The 14,960-nt window shown below is 64.9% G+C and overlaps 4 protein-coding genes across 6 annotated transcripts; 3 read left to right on the top strand and 1 right to left on the bottom strand.

Annotated features, from left to right (window-relative positions):
• The first annotated feature begins 295 nt into the window (after positions 1–295).
• Positions 296–2,182, top strand: NDUFS8 (NADH:ubiquinone oxidoreductase core subunit S8). The gene is made up of 7 exons (XM_040560285.1): positions 296–379; positions 959–1,036; positions 1,125–1,187; positions 1,280–1,369; positions 1,462–1,634; positions 1,716–1,844; positions 1,940–2,182. The coding sequence occupies exons 1-7, from the start codon at positions 301–303 to the stop codon at positions 2,069–2,071; spliced, it is 744 nt and encodes a 247-aa protein (XP_040416219.1). The 5' UTR covers positions 296–300; the 3' UTR covers positions 2,072–2,182.
• Positions 2,183–2,548: 366 nt separating this feature from the next.
• Positions 2,549–8,908, top strand: TCIRG1 (T cell immune regulator 1, ATPase H+ transporting V0 subunit a3). Of its 3 annotated transcripts, none has more exons than XM_040560219.1 (20): positions 2,549–2,651; positions 2,975–3,141; positions 4,059–4,137; positions 4,219–4,448; positions 4,546–4,640; positions 5,135–5,261; positions 5,339–5,421; positions 5,508–5,601; positions 5,685–5,897; positions 6,218–6,368; positions 6,451–6,590; positions 6,811–6,968; positions 7,037–7,127; positions 7,208–7,326; positions 7,469–7,682; positions 7,806–7,922; positions 8,007–8,117; positions 8,209–8,329; positions 8,408–8,579; positions 8,660–8,908. In XM_040560219.1, the coding sequence occupies exons 2-20, from the start codon at positions 3,025–3,027 to the stop codon at positions 8,739–8,741; spliced, it is 2,514 nt and encodes an 837-aa protein (XP_040416153.1). In that variant the 5' UTR covers positions 2,549–2,651; positions 2,975–3,024; the 3' UTR covers positions 8,742–8,908. The 3 variants fall into 3 exon arrangements, with proteins under 3 accessions (XP_040416153.1, XP_040416154.1, XP_040416152.1); XM_040560220.1 differs by having other exon boundaries at positions 2,616–2,686; XM_040560218.1 differs by lacking the exon at positions 2,549–2,651 and having other exon boundaries at positions 2,757–3,141.
• On the bottom strand, positions 8,902–10,386 carry TBX10 (T-box transcription factor 10). The gene is made up of 3 exons (XM_040560302.1): positions 10,140–10,386; positions 9,720–10,068; positions 8,902–9,631 (listed from the first exon to the last, which is right to left on the bottom strand). Exons 1-3 carry the CDS (start codon positions 10,310–10,312, stop codon positions 9,323–9,325), a joined length of 831 nt encoding a protein of 276 aa, XP_040416236.1. The 5' UTR covers positions 10,313–10,386; the 3' UTR covers positions 8,902–9,322.
• On the top strand, positions 9,182–14,334 carry LOC121071701 (olfactory receptor-like protein COR4). Its single transcript, XM_040560277.1, has one exon. The coding sequence runs from the start codon at positions 13,371–13,373 to the stop codon at positions 14,310–14,312; it is 942 nt and encodes a 313-aa protein (XP_040416211.1). The 5' UTR covers positions 9,182–13,370; the 3' UTR covers positions 14,313–14,334.
• Positions 14,335–14,960: the final 626 nt, after the last annotated feature.

Here is a 14,960-nt window from a genome sequence, read left to right as displayed (position 1 = left end):
AGGGGAGGGAGAGGAATGGGCAGAGTAGGGCTTGGGGCGGGACCGCGCCTCCACGGCCGCCCGCTTCCGCCCTTACCTCCCTCTGCCCAATCGCCGCCCCGCCCCGCCGCCGCTCAGCCAATCCGCGGGCACCTGGCTGGAGTCCCTCTCGTTCCCCCCCCCCGCGGACTCTCCCCGCACCGCCAATCAGCCGGAGCTGTCCAATAGAAAGCGAGATCAGGCCCTGCGACCCCGCCCTCCACTCCGAAGTCCCGCCCTCAGCGCGGCTGCCCTCCCCGTGAAGCCGGCGGCGCTCTGCACATGCGCCGTATCCCTTCGCGCCAGCGCGCCGTGACTTGGGGGCGGGCCAGGGGTCAGGACGGCTGGGTCCTTGGGGGAGGTGAGGCCGGTCCTGGGGGGGGGTCCCGGGGGCCGGGGGCCGGGGGGGGGGGGTGGCTGCCGGGCTCCTCGGGGGCGGCGGAGGCCCGGAGCTGGGGGCGGCTGTCCCCGGGGGGGGGGATAACGGGGTGTCAGGGGGGCCGCTGGGGGAGGGCACCGGGACACTTGTGGGGGGGGGGGGCGGCAGGAGCAGGGGTCCTTTGGGCGTCTGGGGGGGGGGGGGGAAGAGGTGCTGGGGGGGGTGGGGGGCAAAATGTGGGTGTGTTTTTTTTTTTTTTAGGGGGGGCGAAATCTGGGCCTCTTGGGTGGATTTTGGGGAGGGGGGGTGGGAAATCTGGGCCCCTTGGGTGGGTTTTGGGCGGGGGAGGCGAAATCTGGGCCCCTTGGGTGGTTTTTTTTTTGGGGGGGGGGCGTGTGTCAATTGGGGGGAAGGGGGCAGAAAGCCCCTGTGCTGTGTGGTGCTGGGGGGGGTGCGCTGGGGGCGCCCAGGACACCCGTATCCCTCGGGGGAGGTGAGGGGGGCTGCACCCCTCCGTTGCCACCAGCCCGCCCCCTGTGTGCCCCCCCCCCCAACACCCAGCACTCGGAGCCCACAGCCCCCCCCAGGCAGGAGCGGACATGGCAGCACTGCGCCTGCTGCACCGGGCTGCCCGCACAGGTGAGAGCGGCCGCCCTGCACCCCCCACCCCAAAAACGGCCCCATTCTCTCGGCCCCCCCCTTACCTCCCTCCTCTGCCCCCTCCCAGGCCCGCCGCCCCCCCCATGTTATCTGCGCCCGCTCAGCACTACCGCCCCCAGGGACTGCTACAGTGAGTACCCCCCGCCTGCCCCTGTCCCAGCAGGGGGCTGCTGCCATCCCCATGCGCTGTGCAGGGTGGGGACGGTGTCCTGCTCCCCGCAGAGTACGTCAATGTCCAGGAGCCGGCCATGGACATGAAGTCCATCACCGACCGCGCCGCCCAGACCCTGCTGTGGACGGAGCTCTTCCGAGGTGAGCCTTGTGGCACGGCCCCGCATGTGCCCCCCTGGTCCCCCCGCTGTCCCCTGGGGTGATGTCCTGCTCCCACCGGAACCCCCCCCCAGGCCTGGCCATGACGCTGAGCTACCTCTTCCGTGAGCCGGCCACCATCAACTACCCCTTTGAGAAGGGGCCGCTGAGCCCACGCTTCCGTGGGGAGCACGCCCTGCGCCGCTATCCCTCTGGGGAGGAGAGGTGTATCGCCTGCAAGCTCTGTGAGGCCGTCTGCCCGGCACAGGTGAGCCCCCCGCACCCCCTTCCTCCGTCACTGGGGGCTCCCGGGAGCCCCTGATGCCATCTTCCCCCACCTCGGTGACAGGCCATCACCATCGAGGCCGAGCCCAGGGCCGACGGCAGCCGCCGCACCACCCGCTACGACATCGATATGACCAAGTGCATCTACTGCGGCTTCTGCCAGGAGGCCTGCCCCGTGGACGCTATCGTGGAGGTGAGCCTGGGAGCGGAGCCTCCAGCCCGGGGAGGGGGACGCTGAGCTGCCTGGGGACGTGGGGGTCTCACGGTGAGCGTCTCTTGTCCCGGCAGGGCCCCAACTTTGAGTTCTCGACGGAGACGCACGAGGAGCTGCTCTACAACAAGGAGAAGCTGCTCAACAACGGCGACAAGTGGGAGGCCGAGATCGCGGCCAACATCCAGGCCGATTACCTGTACCGGTGACGGCCGGGGGCCGTGCCATGTCCCCACCGATCCCATAATAAAGGGCCCTCAGGTGCTGCCACAGCCCCCCTGTGCTGGGGGGGGGGGGCACCGGCCCCTTCCTAACCCCGAGCTTGTGCCGTGGTCTCTTCTTTGTCAATCCTGGGGCTGGGGAAGCCCCTGGGTGGGTGTATCAGTGGAGGGGGTGGCATGGTTGTGCCACGGGGAGGGGGGCAGCGGTGCTGGTGAGGGCCTCCCATCCGTACCCCGTTTTGGGGTGGCACGGGAGCATGGGGAGCACCCGTGGGAGGGGATGTGGGCGCCGTGGGGTTAAGCCGAGTGGGGCAGGGGGAGGCACAGCAGCGTGGGCCGGGGGGGGGCTTCGTGGTACCGGGGGTCCGCACATCAGCGGGTTGCCTTTTGGGGGGGGAGTCCCGGGGGCAGCCGGCGGTGCGTTCCGGCTCCGCGCTCCCCACGCGGACCGGGGCAGGTTCCCGGTGCCGGTGCCTCCTCCCCGCGGCCGGGCCCTTCCTGGGGGAAGAGGAAGTGCGGAGCCCGGCCGGCCCCGCGCCCTGCCCCGGCCCCGCCGCCGCGCACCCGGGTAGGAGCTGGCGGCGCCGTCCCGGGGCTGTCCCGGTACCGGGTTGGGGGGAGGGGGGGCGGGGCTGGGAGGGAGGGGTTGGGGGGGGGGTCTGTCCCGGTCCCGGTGCCCCCCCCGGGATGCGCTGGCCCTGACTCAGAGGCAGCTGAGCGGGGCGGGGGGGGGGGGGGTCGGGCGTTGTGCAACCGGGGCGCGACGTGGGGCCGCGGCACTTCCCCGTCCCCGGCACCCCCAGCTCCGGGGACACCGAGCGGCACCGGCATTCCCGGCACCGGCACCCCCGGGACCGTCCCCACCCCCTGACCGCCCGCCTCCGTCCCCAGCCGGGTGCCCCGGGACCAGCGGGGTGCCCCCCAGCCCCCCCGGGGCCGCCATGGGGTCCCTGTTCCGCAGCGAGGAGGTCTGCCTGGCCCAGCTCTTCCTGCACTCGGCCTCGGCGTACAGCTGCGTCAGCGAGCTGGGCGAGCGGGGGCTGCTCGAGTTCAGGGACGTACGTAGGGGGACGTGGGGACCCCCGCCCGGATGGCCCTTGGGGTGGCGGGGTGGGCTGCGGTGGGCAGGGCGGGCTGGGGGTTTTGGGTGGCGTGGGTGCAAGGGGTGCTCTGAATGATTTGGGGTGCTCCAGGTGCAAGGGTTTGGGTGGTTTGGGGTGCTCCGTGTGCAAGGGTTGAGGTTTGGGTGGTTTGGGGTGCTCCGTGTGCAAGGGTTTGGGGTTTGGGTGGTTTGGGGTGCTCCGGGTGCAAGGGTTGGGGTTTGGGTGGTTTGGGGTGCTCCAAGTGCAAGGGTTTAGGTTTGGGTAGTTTGGGGTGCTCTGGGTGCAAGGGTTTGGGGTATTTTGGGTGCAGGGCATTGGGATGGACAGGTTTGGGTGCCGTGGGTGCAGTGGATTGGGCTTGAGTAATTGGGGTGCCACGGGTGCAGGATAATGGGCGTGAGTTGTTTGGGGTGCCCTGGGTACAGGGGGATTGGAATGGATGGGTGTGGGTGCAGGGGGTTGGGTGGTCTGGGTGCAAGGGTTTGGGGGCGTTTGGGGTGCAGGGGATTGGGATTGGGTGGCTTGGGTGCCATGGGTGCAAGGTTTTGGATTTGGATGGTTTAGGGTGCTCTGGGTGCAGGACCCTGGGGTGTTTTGGGTGCAGGGGGGTTGGGATGGAAGGGCTTGGGTGCCCTGGGTGCAGGAGTTTTGGTGTGGGTGGTTTGGGGGCTCCGGGTGCAGGGGTTGGGGTGTTTGGGGGCTTTGGGTGCAGGGGTTGGGGAGTTTGGGGGCTCTGGGTGCAGGGGGTTGGGCCGGGGTGCTATGGGAGCAGGGGACTGGCGCGAGCTGTGTGGGGTGCCGGGGGTGGTGGCACAGTGCTGGCCCACGCGCTGTCCCCCAGCCCCCCATGACCGTGCCCCCTCCCTCCCCAGCTGAACCCCCATGTGAGCGCTTTCCAGCGGCGCTTCGTGGGCGAGGTGCGGCGCTGTGAGGAGATGGAGAAGACCTTCAGTGAGTGCCGGGGAGAGGGGCGCAGGGCTGCTGGCGGGGGTCCCACCCTCCCGAGCCCCTCTCCCACTGCTTTTCTTGCAGCCTTCCTGCAGCAGGAGCTGCGCGGGGCCGGGCGGGAGCTGGGGCCGTGCCCTGAAAACCCCCCGGCGCCGCTGGCCCGCGAGGCGCTGCGGGTGCAGGAGCAGTCGGAGCAGCTGGCGCGGGAGCTGCGGGAGGTCAGCCGGAACCGCGCCGCCCTGCGCGGGCACCTGCGGGACCTGCGCCAGTACCTGCACGTCCTGCGCGAGGGGCAGCGCCTCACCAGCCTGCCGGTGGGTGCCGGGACCCTCCCTCGCCCCCCCAGCCTTGGGGTCGCAGCCCTTTGCCCCGCCACCCCCAGCCTCCTCTCTCTGCTCCCCGGCACTGCAGGGCCCCCCCGGATCCCCGCCGTCGACCCGGGCGTTCTCCGAGCATGATCCTCTGCTCGACCCCTCTGTGCACCAGCACCTTGACCGCAAGATCAAGTAAGGGGGGCCCGAGGGGTCTCCTGGAGGGAGGCTGTCACCTGTGGGGCAGGGGCACGGCTGCAGGACGAGGGTTGGAGGTGAACCATGCGGCAGGGGCATGGTGGAGGATGGGGGTTGGAGGTGGGCTGTGGGGCAATGGTACGGCTGGAGGACAAGGGTTGGGGGTGGACCACGGGGCAATGGCATGGCCATGGGGCATTTAGGAAGGCTGTAGGACAAGGGTTGGAGAATGGCAAAGGGGTGTCCATAGTGAGTGAGGCTGTAGGGTTAGGGTTGAAGGTAGGACTTGGGCAGGGGCATGGCCATGGGGCACCTGGGAAAGCTGTAGGACAGGGGTTGGAGAGGAGCCATGGGGCACATCACAAGGCTGTAGAACAAGGGTTGGAGACAGGCCACAGGGCAGGGACAAAGCTGTAGGGTATGGGTTGGAAATAGGGCAGGGGTAGTGGCAGAGCCGTGCCCGTCCCAGCGCCCATGCTGCGTCCCCGCAGCTTTGTGACTGGTGTCATCCACCCGTGGCGGGTGAGCGCCTTCGAGCGGCTGCTGTGGCGCGCCTGCCGTGGCTACCTGGTGGCCAGCTTTGTGGAGATGCCTGAGCCCCTGGAGGACCCGGACACAGTGAGCGCGGCGCCGGGGGGGGTGGCGGGGAAGGGGGATGGAGTGGCCAGGGCTGACATGACCTACGTTGTCCCCAGGGTGAGAGTGTCACCTGGGTCATCTTCCTCATCTCCTACTGGGGCGAGCAGATCGGGCAGAAGATCCGCAAGATCTCGGACTGGTGAGTGAGCAGCCTCGTGCCATCCAGCCTCAAAAAGGTTTATTTAGCACTGCCCCCCCCGACACGGCGGTGTCTGTCTGTCCCAGCTTCCACTGCCAGGTGTACCCCTACCCAGAGAGCGAGGCCAGCCGGGCGGAAACTCTGAATGGGCTGCTCAGCCAGATCCAGGACCTCAGCGTGGTGAGCAGGGCACCGTGAGGGCGTCTGGGGGGGGGCGCACTGGGACCCCTCCATCCCTGACCCCCCTGTCTGGGTGCACGCAGGTGCTGGAGGAGACGGAGCAGTACCTGGCGCAGGTGCTGGACAAGGTGGTGCTGGCGCTGCCCACGTGGCGGGTGCAGGTGCAGAAGATGAAGGCCATCTACCTCGTCCTCAACCAGTGCAGCTTGGACGTCACCGAGAAGTGCCTCATCGCCGAGGTCTGGTGCCCTGTGCGGGACCTCACCCAGGTGCAGGACGCCCTGCGCCAAGGATCGGTGGGTGCCCGCTGCGGCGAGGGCTGCTTGGTGGCCCCGTGTCCACATGGCAGGGATTGCTTGGTGGCCCTGTGTCCTTGTGCCAGGAATAGCTTGGTGGCCCCATGTCCTCATGCCAGGGGTTCCACAGTGTCTTTGTGCTAGGGTGAGAAGCGCCACCCTCGTGACATGCCCCGTGTTGGGATGTGTCATGGGGCGAGGCTTGTCCCCCATCCCCTGGTGCCCTGCATCCCCGTGCCACCCCCATCTTGCATCCCCCAGCCCGACGGGCCCCCTCCTGTCATGGCACGGGGGTCAGGCCCTGGGTGCCTTCCCTGCAGTACAAGAGCGGCTCGAGCGTGGAGTGCTTCGTGCAGCGCATCCCCACGATGGAGAGCCCCCCCACCCTCATCCGCACCAACAAGTTCACCGCTGGCTTCCAGAGCATCGTGGATGCCTACGGGGTGGCCAGCTACCAGGAGGTGAACCCTGGTAAGGACCCCCGGACCCTCCCCTTGGCACCCCAGGGTTGGGGGGGCGGGCCCGGTGTGACGCAGTGCCCGTACCCCCGCAGCGCCCTACGCCATCATCACGTTCCCCTTCATCTTCGCCATCATGTTCGGGGACATTGGGCACGGGCTGCTCATGTTCCTCTTTGCCCTCTGGATGGTGCTGTATGAGAACAGCCCCAGCCTGCGGCAGGCCAGCAACGAGGTGAGCGGGACGTGGCATGGGGCAGGGCTGGGGGGCCGGGACGGGGTTGTGGAGGTGCAGGATGGGGCTGGAGGTACGGGATGGGGTTGGAGGTATGGGATAGGGTCGGTGTGGAACAGGGCCACCTGGCTGCAGGGTTGGAGGTGTGGGCAGGGTGGTGTGGTACGGGCACAGCGTGGGACAGGGGCGGTAGCAGGGAGCCACGTTTTGCCCCCCGCAGATCTGGCAGACGTTCTTCGAGGGGCGCTACCTCATCCTGCTCATGGGGGCCTTCTCCATCTACACCGGCTTCATCTACAACGAGTGCTTCAGCAAAGCCACCGTCATCTTCCCCTCGGCCTGGAGCGTGGCCACCATGGCCAACCGCTCCTCCTGGAGGTGGGACCCCCAGCCCCCGTGAGCCCCCCGGGTCCCTGCCTGCACTGACCCCCTTGCTATGCCCGCAGCTCTGACTACCTCGCCACCCACCCATCCCTCACCCTGGACCCCAACATTACCGGCGTCTTCCAAGGGCCCTATCCTTTTGGCATTGACCCGGTGAGTGTCCTGCAGGGGCGAGGACAGGACGGGACCCGCAGTGGGGTGGTCCGGCATCTCACCTGTGTTGCCCCTGGCAGATCTGGAGCTTGGCCACCAACCACCTCAACTTCCTCAACTCCTTCAAGATGAAGATGTCGGTGGTGCTGGGCATTGTGCACATGGGCTTCGGCGTCCTGCTGGGTGTCTTCAACCACGTGTGAGTCCCGCTCAGCGCGTCGTGCCAAGGGGGCTGGGGCCGGACTCACCCGGGGCAGGGTGTGGTGGGGAAGGGGGGTCGTGCCCCCATGTGTCAGAGCTGGGTGCAAGCGTGGCGAGCCCGGCTGCTGCCCCCTGCACAGGCACTTCCAGCAGCGGCACCGGCTGGTGCTGGAGCTCCTGCCCGAGGTGGTCTTCCTGCTGGCGCTCTTCGGCTACCTCGTCTTCCTCATCTTCTACAAGTGGATCAAGTTCGGCGCTGCTGACTCCCGGGTGGCTCCCAGCATCCTCATCCACTTCATCGACATGTTCCTCTTCACCTCCAACGCCGACAACCTCCCGCTCTACGAGGGGCAGGTAGCACCTCCGGGACCCCTGCCCAGCATCACGAGCTGGGGCTGAGCCCGGCCACACCGCCTGGTGGGGTTGGGTGGGATGTGGGTGCTGGTGGGACCCTGTAATGCCGTGTGCCGTGTGCAGGTGCCAGTGCAGATGGTGCTGGTGGTGCTGGCGCTGGCGTCGGTGCCCGTCCTGCTCCTGGGGACACCCCTGTACCTGTGCTGCCGGCGGCACAGGCGGAAGACAGGCCACCCCCCGGTGAGGCTGGGGACAGGGCGGGGGGCTCGGACGGGGCACGGGGTGCGGTGGCATGGCCTGACCGGGGCTGATGTCCCTGTGCAGCCGGTGGCGGCGGCAGAGCAGGAGCCGCTGCTGGAGGGGCAGGAGGCCGGCAACTCCGTCAACGCCACCAAGGAGGACGTGGAGAGCGGGGGGCACGGCCCCGACGCCGAGGTGAGGGCTGGGGGTGGGTAAGGGGGTCGGGCTGTGTCCAGACCCCCCCCCAAACACACACACACAAAACATCCCACCTCTGTCCCCGCAGCACATGGACTTCTCTGAGGTCTTCATGCACCAAGCCATCCACACCATCGAGTACTGCCTGGGCTGCATCTCCAACACCGCGTCCTACCTGCGGCTCTGGGCGCTCAGTCTGGCCCACGCACGTGAGTGCCCCACCTCACCCCACACCCCCCCCCCCCGCGAGCCAGGCTGATCCTCACTGTCCCTCCGCTGCCCCCCAGAGCTCTCGGAGGTCCTGTGGACCATGGTGATGCGCAATGGCTTCGTGCGGCTGAGCTACGTGGGCGGTGCTGTGCTGGTGCCCGTCTTCGCCGTCTTCGCCGTGCTGACCGTGGCCATCCTGCTGGTGATGGAGGGGCTCTCCGCCTTCCTGCACGCCCTCCGGCTGCACTGGTGAGCCTGGTGGGGGGGTGGCGGGACGGGACCCCCACAGGACGCGCCGGATCTCACCGTGCGCCCCCCTTCCTCGGCAGGGTGGAGTTCCAGAACAAGTTTTACGTGGGTGCTGGCTACAAGCTGTGCCCCTTCGCCTTCGCGCCTGATTCCTGGGAGTAGCCAAGCCGCTCCATGCTGCGTGGACCTGGGGGGCTCGCAGCATCGCCAGGAACCCCGCAGAGCCGTGGGGCTGGGGGGGGTCCGGCTGCAGCACCCCCCAGGCCTCCTCCTCTCCCTTCCAAACCCAGAGGCTTCCACAGCGAATAAAGCCTCCCTGGCTCCCCCCAGCTCCCCGTCTCCATCCCCTCCTTGGGTGAGGGTCCAAGGGGGGGGCGCAGGGGGTCCCCCCTCACTGCTGCCCATAGCCGAAGGTGCTCGCGGCACTGCTGAAGCTGGCTGGCCGCAGGGGGGGCAGCGGGTAGGGGCCAGCACGGGGCTTGGCCCCCACATAGACGCTGGGGGGGTATGCGAGGGGCTGGAAGGGCGGCGCGGGGAAGCCAGGGGGGGCCATGGCTGCCAGCGCCCCACGGCCGTGGGGGAGCAGCGGGGGGGCAGCGCGGCCCCCAGCCCCCCGACCTTTCTGCTGTGCAGCAGCCCGGGGGGGGGGACAGCGTGCCCCCACACCTGTAAGAGAGATGGGGGTGGCTCAGGGCAGGCAGCACGGAGCCCATCACCGTGGCATCATGGCAGCACCCAGGGTCTTACCATGGCTCGGGCTCCCCATCCCGAAAGCCCTTGGCGAAGGGGTTGCTGGCGATCTTCAGCTGGGTGATCTGCGGGGATCGGGGGGTCAGGGGGCGTGGGGTGGGGGGCACCCCCGTGTGTCCTCCCCCCTGACCCCGGCCACAGCTCACCCGGTGGTTCTGGTAAGCTGTCACTGCCATGAACTGGGTCTCGGGGAAGCTGAAGGACTTGAAGTTCTCGTGGGCGAAGCGCTCGCTGTCGCGCCGGGGGTCCACCAGCACCACGTGGAAGCGGGGCTGGTAGCGGTGCATGGAGTTGAGGATGATCTGGGGGGGGACACAGGGGACGGGCAGTGGGCATCCCCCTTCCTCGCCACCCCCCCGCCGCCGTGTGCCCCCCCCGGCACGTCCTCACGTGGCCGTTGTCGTCCAGGAGGTTGTTGGTGAGCTTGAGCTTGTCGAAGGAGACGATCTGCCGCATCCACTGGGCCCCCTTGGCAGGCGAGTCGGGGTGGAAGTGGACGCGGCCGGGGGCCGCCGGGTCGGCGCGGCCGGCCACCAGCCAGGAGGAGCTGTGGAAGGCGTACCTGCAGGGCCGGGGGGGGGGGGGCTCAGCACCACCGGGACGCGGTCCCCATGCCCCCAGCCCTCCCCATCCCCACCTGTATCTCTTGTCATCCAGCGGGATGAAGTCCATCAGCAGGACGTAGTCGGCCGACGGGTCCAGCCCCGACAGCTTCACCTGGAAGGTGGGGAACATCCTTCTGCGGGGAGGGGAAGGCTGTGGGGGTGCCCTCTGCCCTGGGACCCCCCCGCACCCTTCCTCACCACCTACCTGCCTGCCTTGGTGACGATCATCTCGGTGCCGAGGCGGTTGAACTCCTCCCAGAGGCTGCCCATCTCCAGCCGTGCCGCAGCGTGGCACACGCGCCGGTTCTTGCCGCCGGCCCCCGGCCCCTCACACGCCCACCCGGGGATGGTGCCTGAGGGGGGGCCCTCGCCCGGCATGGCCAGGAAGGCTGCGGGGTTGGGGGGTGATGGGCGCTGTGGTTCCTGCGCCCCCTCTTTGGGAAATGACCCCGTGCACCCCCAGCCTCATTCACGGGTAGGGCTGGGGGGTCCCCAGCACGGCATGGCATGGCTTCATCCCCCCACCCCACCGCCGCCCCACAATTACGCGGTTTGGACCACGCGCCTGCCCTGCAGTGTGTGGGGCAGCCAGCACCCTGAATAGACTGAGTGCACCCCTTGGCTGAGTGTCGCGGGGACCATGCAGGGACCCTGGCACGGCTGTGCCATGGGTGGGTTTTACCTGTCATGGGTGGGCAGGATGCGGCCGCGGCTCCACCAGCTCTGGACTGCAGCCCCCCCAGCACACTGAGGGGGTTTTATCCCCCTGCTCGGGGGTGGAGACGAGGGGGCTGGAGCAGCAGCGGGGCCTCGGGGGCGGTGGGAGCACAGCCCCCCCCTCCCACACTGCCTTCGTGCCTTGATGCGACGGTGATGGACGAGGGATGAACGGTGGCTTTGGGACCCTCAGCTGGGTCTGGGGGTACCCAGGGCTGGGGAAGGAGCAGGTGCGGGGATGTGACCGGTGCTACAGAGTGGGGGCGAGTCCCCAAATGCCATGGGACCACTAACACAGCTGGGGTGACGGTGACGCCGCCTTCGGGATCAGCACCCCAGAAGCACTGGGTTTTGGGGAGCGGGACCGGAGCAGACTGTGTGTGGGGGGCACCACCTCTCTGAGCCCCCCCCCCATCCATCACCTCCCTGCCTGCATCCCCTGCGGCGCTGGCTCGGCCCCATCCGTCTCCTGCTGTCAGCCGCGGGCCAGCATCGAGCGGGAGATGAGGAGGTGCGAGCGGCGATGTGACAGCGGAGGCGGGGGCTCGGCATGGCTGAGCCATGGTGTCGCGGCCTCCGCAGCCGATTTTTCTGCTTTCCCCTGGTTTTCAGCAAAGCCTGCCCAAGATAACCTCTCCAGTCACCATCAGCAGGGGGTTTGGGGACTGGGGGGTTGGACACCGTGCAGCAAACCTGGCTTTTAGCAGCTGCTCCTTGGGAGAGAGGTCTCCAGATGCCAGAAAATGGGGTGGTTGGCTTAAAAAAAACCACAAGGCTTGTGAAAGTGGCTGCTTCGGGGTGTCAGCATCATTCAGTTTCACTTCTTCCTTCCCAAGGCTGCAAGCCTCCTATTTTGGGGCCATGAATGCAGTGATTCTGCTGGCACTTGGGTGCTTGCCCACTGGTGCCCCGCAGGGGGCTTCCTACAGCCCGAGGTTCTCAAGGTGGTACACCTGGGCCTAGTACTTGGCTAACCTGACCCCACTTGGCACAGCTTCTCCTCGCCACGAAGCCAGGCACAACCCCAAGCATCATGGAGCGCAGAAGGGCTGCGCACAGCCTCAGCAGGATCACGGAAGGAACCATCCTGGAAACCCTTTGCAGGCAGAGGAAGGACAAGAAGGTGGTAGCGAGGAGCCGACGTGGACTTACTGAGGGGAAATCACACCCAACCCACCCGGGTGGCTTGGATGTTGAGGTGGTGGCCCTGTGGGCAATAAGGAGAGCAGTGGGGGATATTTGCTTCGGCTTTAGCAAGGTCACCACCATCTCCCACCGGCTCCTTGTAGCTAAATTTGCATGCTATTGGCCTGCATACAGGGAGCTGAAGATAGGTAGAAAAGTGTTCTGTTGCCCGTGCCCAGCTCCCTGTTGTGATAACGTCAAACTGCACACTGGTGAAGCTGTTGTGACCTTTGGGGTGTTCAAGCAGCGGACATGGCCAGCCGCGTGGTGGTCTGGGGTTTGCTTTAACGAGAGCCCGAAGACCCCTTGATCTTGTCATCTCCTCTGGGTACACTGCTTCTCCAAGCCAAGGTGCGCAGAGATAGGATAATGACCTGCTTTGTGCTTTGCCCCTCTCCTGGGGCTCTCGGCCCCCAAATCCCCGGGTGACGTGATAGTGGGGGCGTTTGCTGATGGTGGTTAGATACCCAGCTGCCCCGCAGAGCCTCGAGCAGGCATGTCTTTGTGTCCATCACTGAGGTCCTCACCAGGGAAGCAGAAGGAGACACCTCCGAAATGTGAGTGAGCCTTGCACTGCCCATCTCGTCCAGTTTTCTCTTGCAAGAAGGAAAGAGCTCAGAGAGGGCAAGCGATAAGGACACGCGCGTGGGTTTTGTGTCCCTCACCGCCAGGAACCTGCGCTGTGAGCGTCCATGCACGGCTGTGGGACAGGGAGGTTGTGGGCACTGCTGGCGTGGCTTAGCTGGGCAAAGCATCGTATGCTCAGCTTTGTTCTTTGAGCCTTGCCTTTGCTTTCCATGGGAGAGAGGAGGGCACGCTCGGGGGGCTTCCTCTGCCCACTGGCCACGAAGGGCTGCTGGATGGGGACCAGAAGCTTTCCTGTAAAGAACACTCATGGAGCTCACTCGCCAAGGCAGGGGGCAGGTTGAAAGGGTGATTTTTTTTTTTTCTTCCCAAAAAGTATTTTCAAGGAGAGATTGTTCAGCTTTTGGGGTTGACTGTTGCTCTAGAAAAATCCCCATTTCTCTAAAAACAGGTGAGAGAACCAGAGAAAAAAATTATAGCTAAAAGAGGCTATCAGGAAGCCAAGAAAAACCTCTGTGTCCCCAGGGCTCACAGTTAAGAAGAAATCTCAGCAAAGAAGGAAGAAGCAGGTGGGTGGCATGTGCCTAAGAGAGCAAGGGTGAATAATCGGTGCCACACTGTAAGAGCACTGTGTTTCTCTGCCTTTCACTGCATTTGTCGCTGTTTCAGCTCGAGTGGGATGGCCTCAGAGTGAGCGCCAGCCGTGCTGTGCAGCTCAAGCAGAGTTTGGGTTTTGCAGCACCCTGTTTGTGTTACCCACACGGTGTTATGTCTCTCGGCAAGCTGTCTCTAATTGATCCGTGCCTGAAATCTTCCTTTAGGTCTTGTCTCTGAACAGGGCCCACTGGGGAAGAGGGCTTTTTGCCTGGGACATACCTGCCTGTAGCAGAAGAAACTGCCAGCAAGGAGGTCACGATCGTGCTTCACGCAGAAAGCGTGCATTGGGCTAATGGCAGGAAGTAACTGCACCCGGGTGACCGCGTTCAGGCTAACAGGGCTCACCGACGACCCCAGGGCTCAGGCTACCCTCTTCCTGCTGTTTCTGCTCATCTATATTGTCACCATCCTGGCGAACCTGGGGATGCTCATGTTAATCCTGGCCAGCCCGCGGCTCCACATCCCCATGTATTATTTCCTGGGCAATCTGGCTTTTGTAGACCTCTGTTCTTCCACCGCTATCGCCCCCAAGATGCTGGCTGACTTTCTGTCAGAGAAGAAGTGCATTACTTACGCTGGGTGTGTAGCTCAGGTGTTCATTTTCGACCTTTTGGGGGTGGCTGAGGGCTTCCTGCTGGCCATGATGGCGTATGACCGCTACGTGGCCATTTGCCATCCACTGCTGTATTCGGTCACCATGTCCCCAAAATGCTGTTTCCAGCTGGTGACCTGCTCGTACCTCATGGGGCTGACAAATGGCATGGGGCAGACCATTGGCATGTTGCGTTTATCCTTCTGCAGCTCCAGCGTCATCGAGCACTTCTTCTGTGACATTTCCCCTCTGATATCGCTCTCTACCTCTGACACCACCCTCAACCAAATTATGCTAAGGACTTTAGCATCTCTATTCGGCGTCTCCAGTGGCCTCGTTGTCCTGCTCTCCTACATTGCCATCATCTCCACCATCCTGAGCATCTGCTCAGCCGAGGGCAAGTGCAAAGCTTTCTCCACTTGCGCCTCCCACCTGACTGTTGTGAGCGTCTTCTACGGGACATCAATCTTTATGTACCTAAAGGCCAGCTCAAGGGATGATAAGCATGCAGCAGTGCTCTACACCGTGGTGACCCCCATGCTGAACCCCTTGACCTACAGCCTGAGGAACCAGGAAGTGAAGGAGGCTTTGAGGAGACTCACAAAAATGAAAAGATATTGTGTGTTGTGCATGTATGGCTAAGCAGAATAAAGATGTGAGTGATGTGCTCAGTTTTTTGGTTAAATAAGGTGTTTTTCTCACAATGAGCAGCATAGGCTGTCCCTTCTGCTCAGCACATCGGGGAAAACGAGGTGAATCATGTTGTTCCAGGAAATCTAGCTCTCTTTCAAGGAAGTGTTGTAAAGTCGTTAAGGGCCAGCAAAGCTGGCCTCAGGACGGAAACACCTTTATCAAGAAAAAGAAAGATGAGAGCAACTAACTGGTATGCTATGTGGGAAATGTTTTTCCTTGTTTATACTCAAGTATCATTCAATGATTAACAGATAAAAAATTAAGTATGATGGTCAGGTGACCTCTGTTGTGAATGAAGGCACACGTGCAAAGCATTTGTGTACTGCAGCAAGGGCTCCCTCTGAGGGTAGGTGCTACCAAACAGCCCCTGCCCACTGCTCTACTCCTTTGCCTTTGGTCTTCACGTGGACAGTGAGACAAGGCATGGTCCCCATGGTACCCTGCCTACAATAGCTCATGGGAACCATGGTGCTCTTCTCCTTCAGGCCCCAAACCACCCAAAGTTTTGCACCCATGCCAGCCTGGACAGGTGCCGATGCCTGCCCTGGAGCCTCTCCTGCTGCTTTCCTGCAGACGATGCACAAGCGGGTGCTGCCT

The sequence above is a fragment of the Cygnus olor genome, chromosome 5, assembly GCF_009769625.2.
Source record: "Cygnus olor isolate bCygOlo1 chromosome 5, bCygOlo1.pri.v2, whole genome shotgun sequence".
NCBI classification, from domain to species: Eukaryota; Metazoa; Chordata; class Aves; order Anseriformes; family Anatidae; genus Cygnus; species Cygnus olor.
Note: the sequence above shows the minus strand (reverse complement) of the source record. Positions and strands in the feature narration are given on the sequence as shown.

Coding starts and splice junctions, on each gene's coding strand:
- TBX10 (XM_040560302.1), bottom strand. CDS start 10,312: ATGCCGGGCGAGGGCCCCCCCTCAGGCACCATCCCCGGGTGGGCGTGT. Junction 10,069..10,139: donor ATCGTCACCAAGGCAGGCAG/GTAGGTGGTGAG, acceptor CCCTCCCCGCAG/AAGGATGTTCCCCACCTTCC. Junction 9,632..9,719: donor TCCTGGACGACAACGGCCAC/GTGAGGACGTGC, acceptor GTCCCCCCCCAG/ATCATCCTCAACTCCATGCA.
- NDUFS8 (XM_040560285.1), top strand. CDS start 301: ATGCGCCGTATCCCTTCGCGCCAGCGCGCCGTGACTTGGGGGCGGGCC. Junction 380..958: donor CGGCTGGGTCCTTGGGGGAG/GTGAGGCCGGTC, acceptor CCCAACACCCAG/CACTCGGAGCCCACAGCCCC. Junction 1,037..1,124: donor GCACCGGGCTGCCCGCACAG/GTGAGAGCGGCC, acceptor GCCCCCTCCCAG/GCCCGCCGCCCCCCCCATGT.
- LOC121071701 (XM_040560277.1), top strand. CDS start 13,371: ATGGCAGGAAGTAACTGCACCCGGGTGACCGCGTTCAGGCTAACAGGG.
- TCIRG1 (XM_040560219.1), top strand. CDS start 3,025: ATGGGGTCCCTGTTCCGCAGCGAGGAGGTCTGCCTGGCCCAGCTCTTC. Junction 6,369..6,450: donor CTACCAGGAGGTGAACCCTG/GTAAGGACCCCC, acceptor GTACCCCCGCAG/CGCCCTACGCCATCATCACG. Junction 8,118..8,208: donor GGCACGGCCCCGACGCCGAG/GTGAGGGCTGGG, acceptor CTGTCCCCGCAG/CACATGGACTTCTCTGAGGT.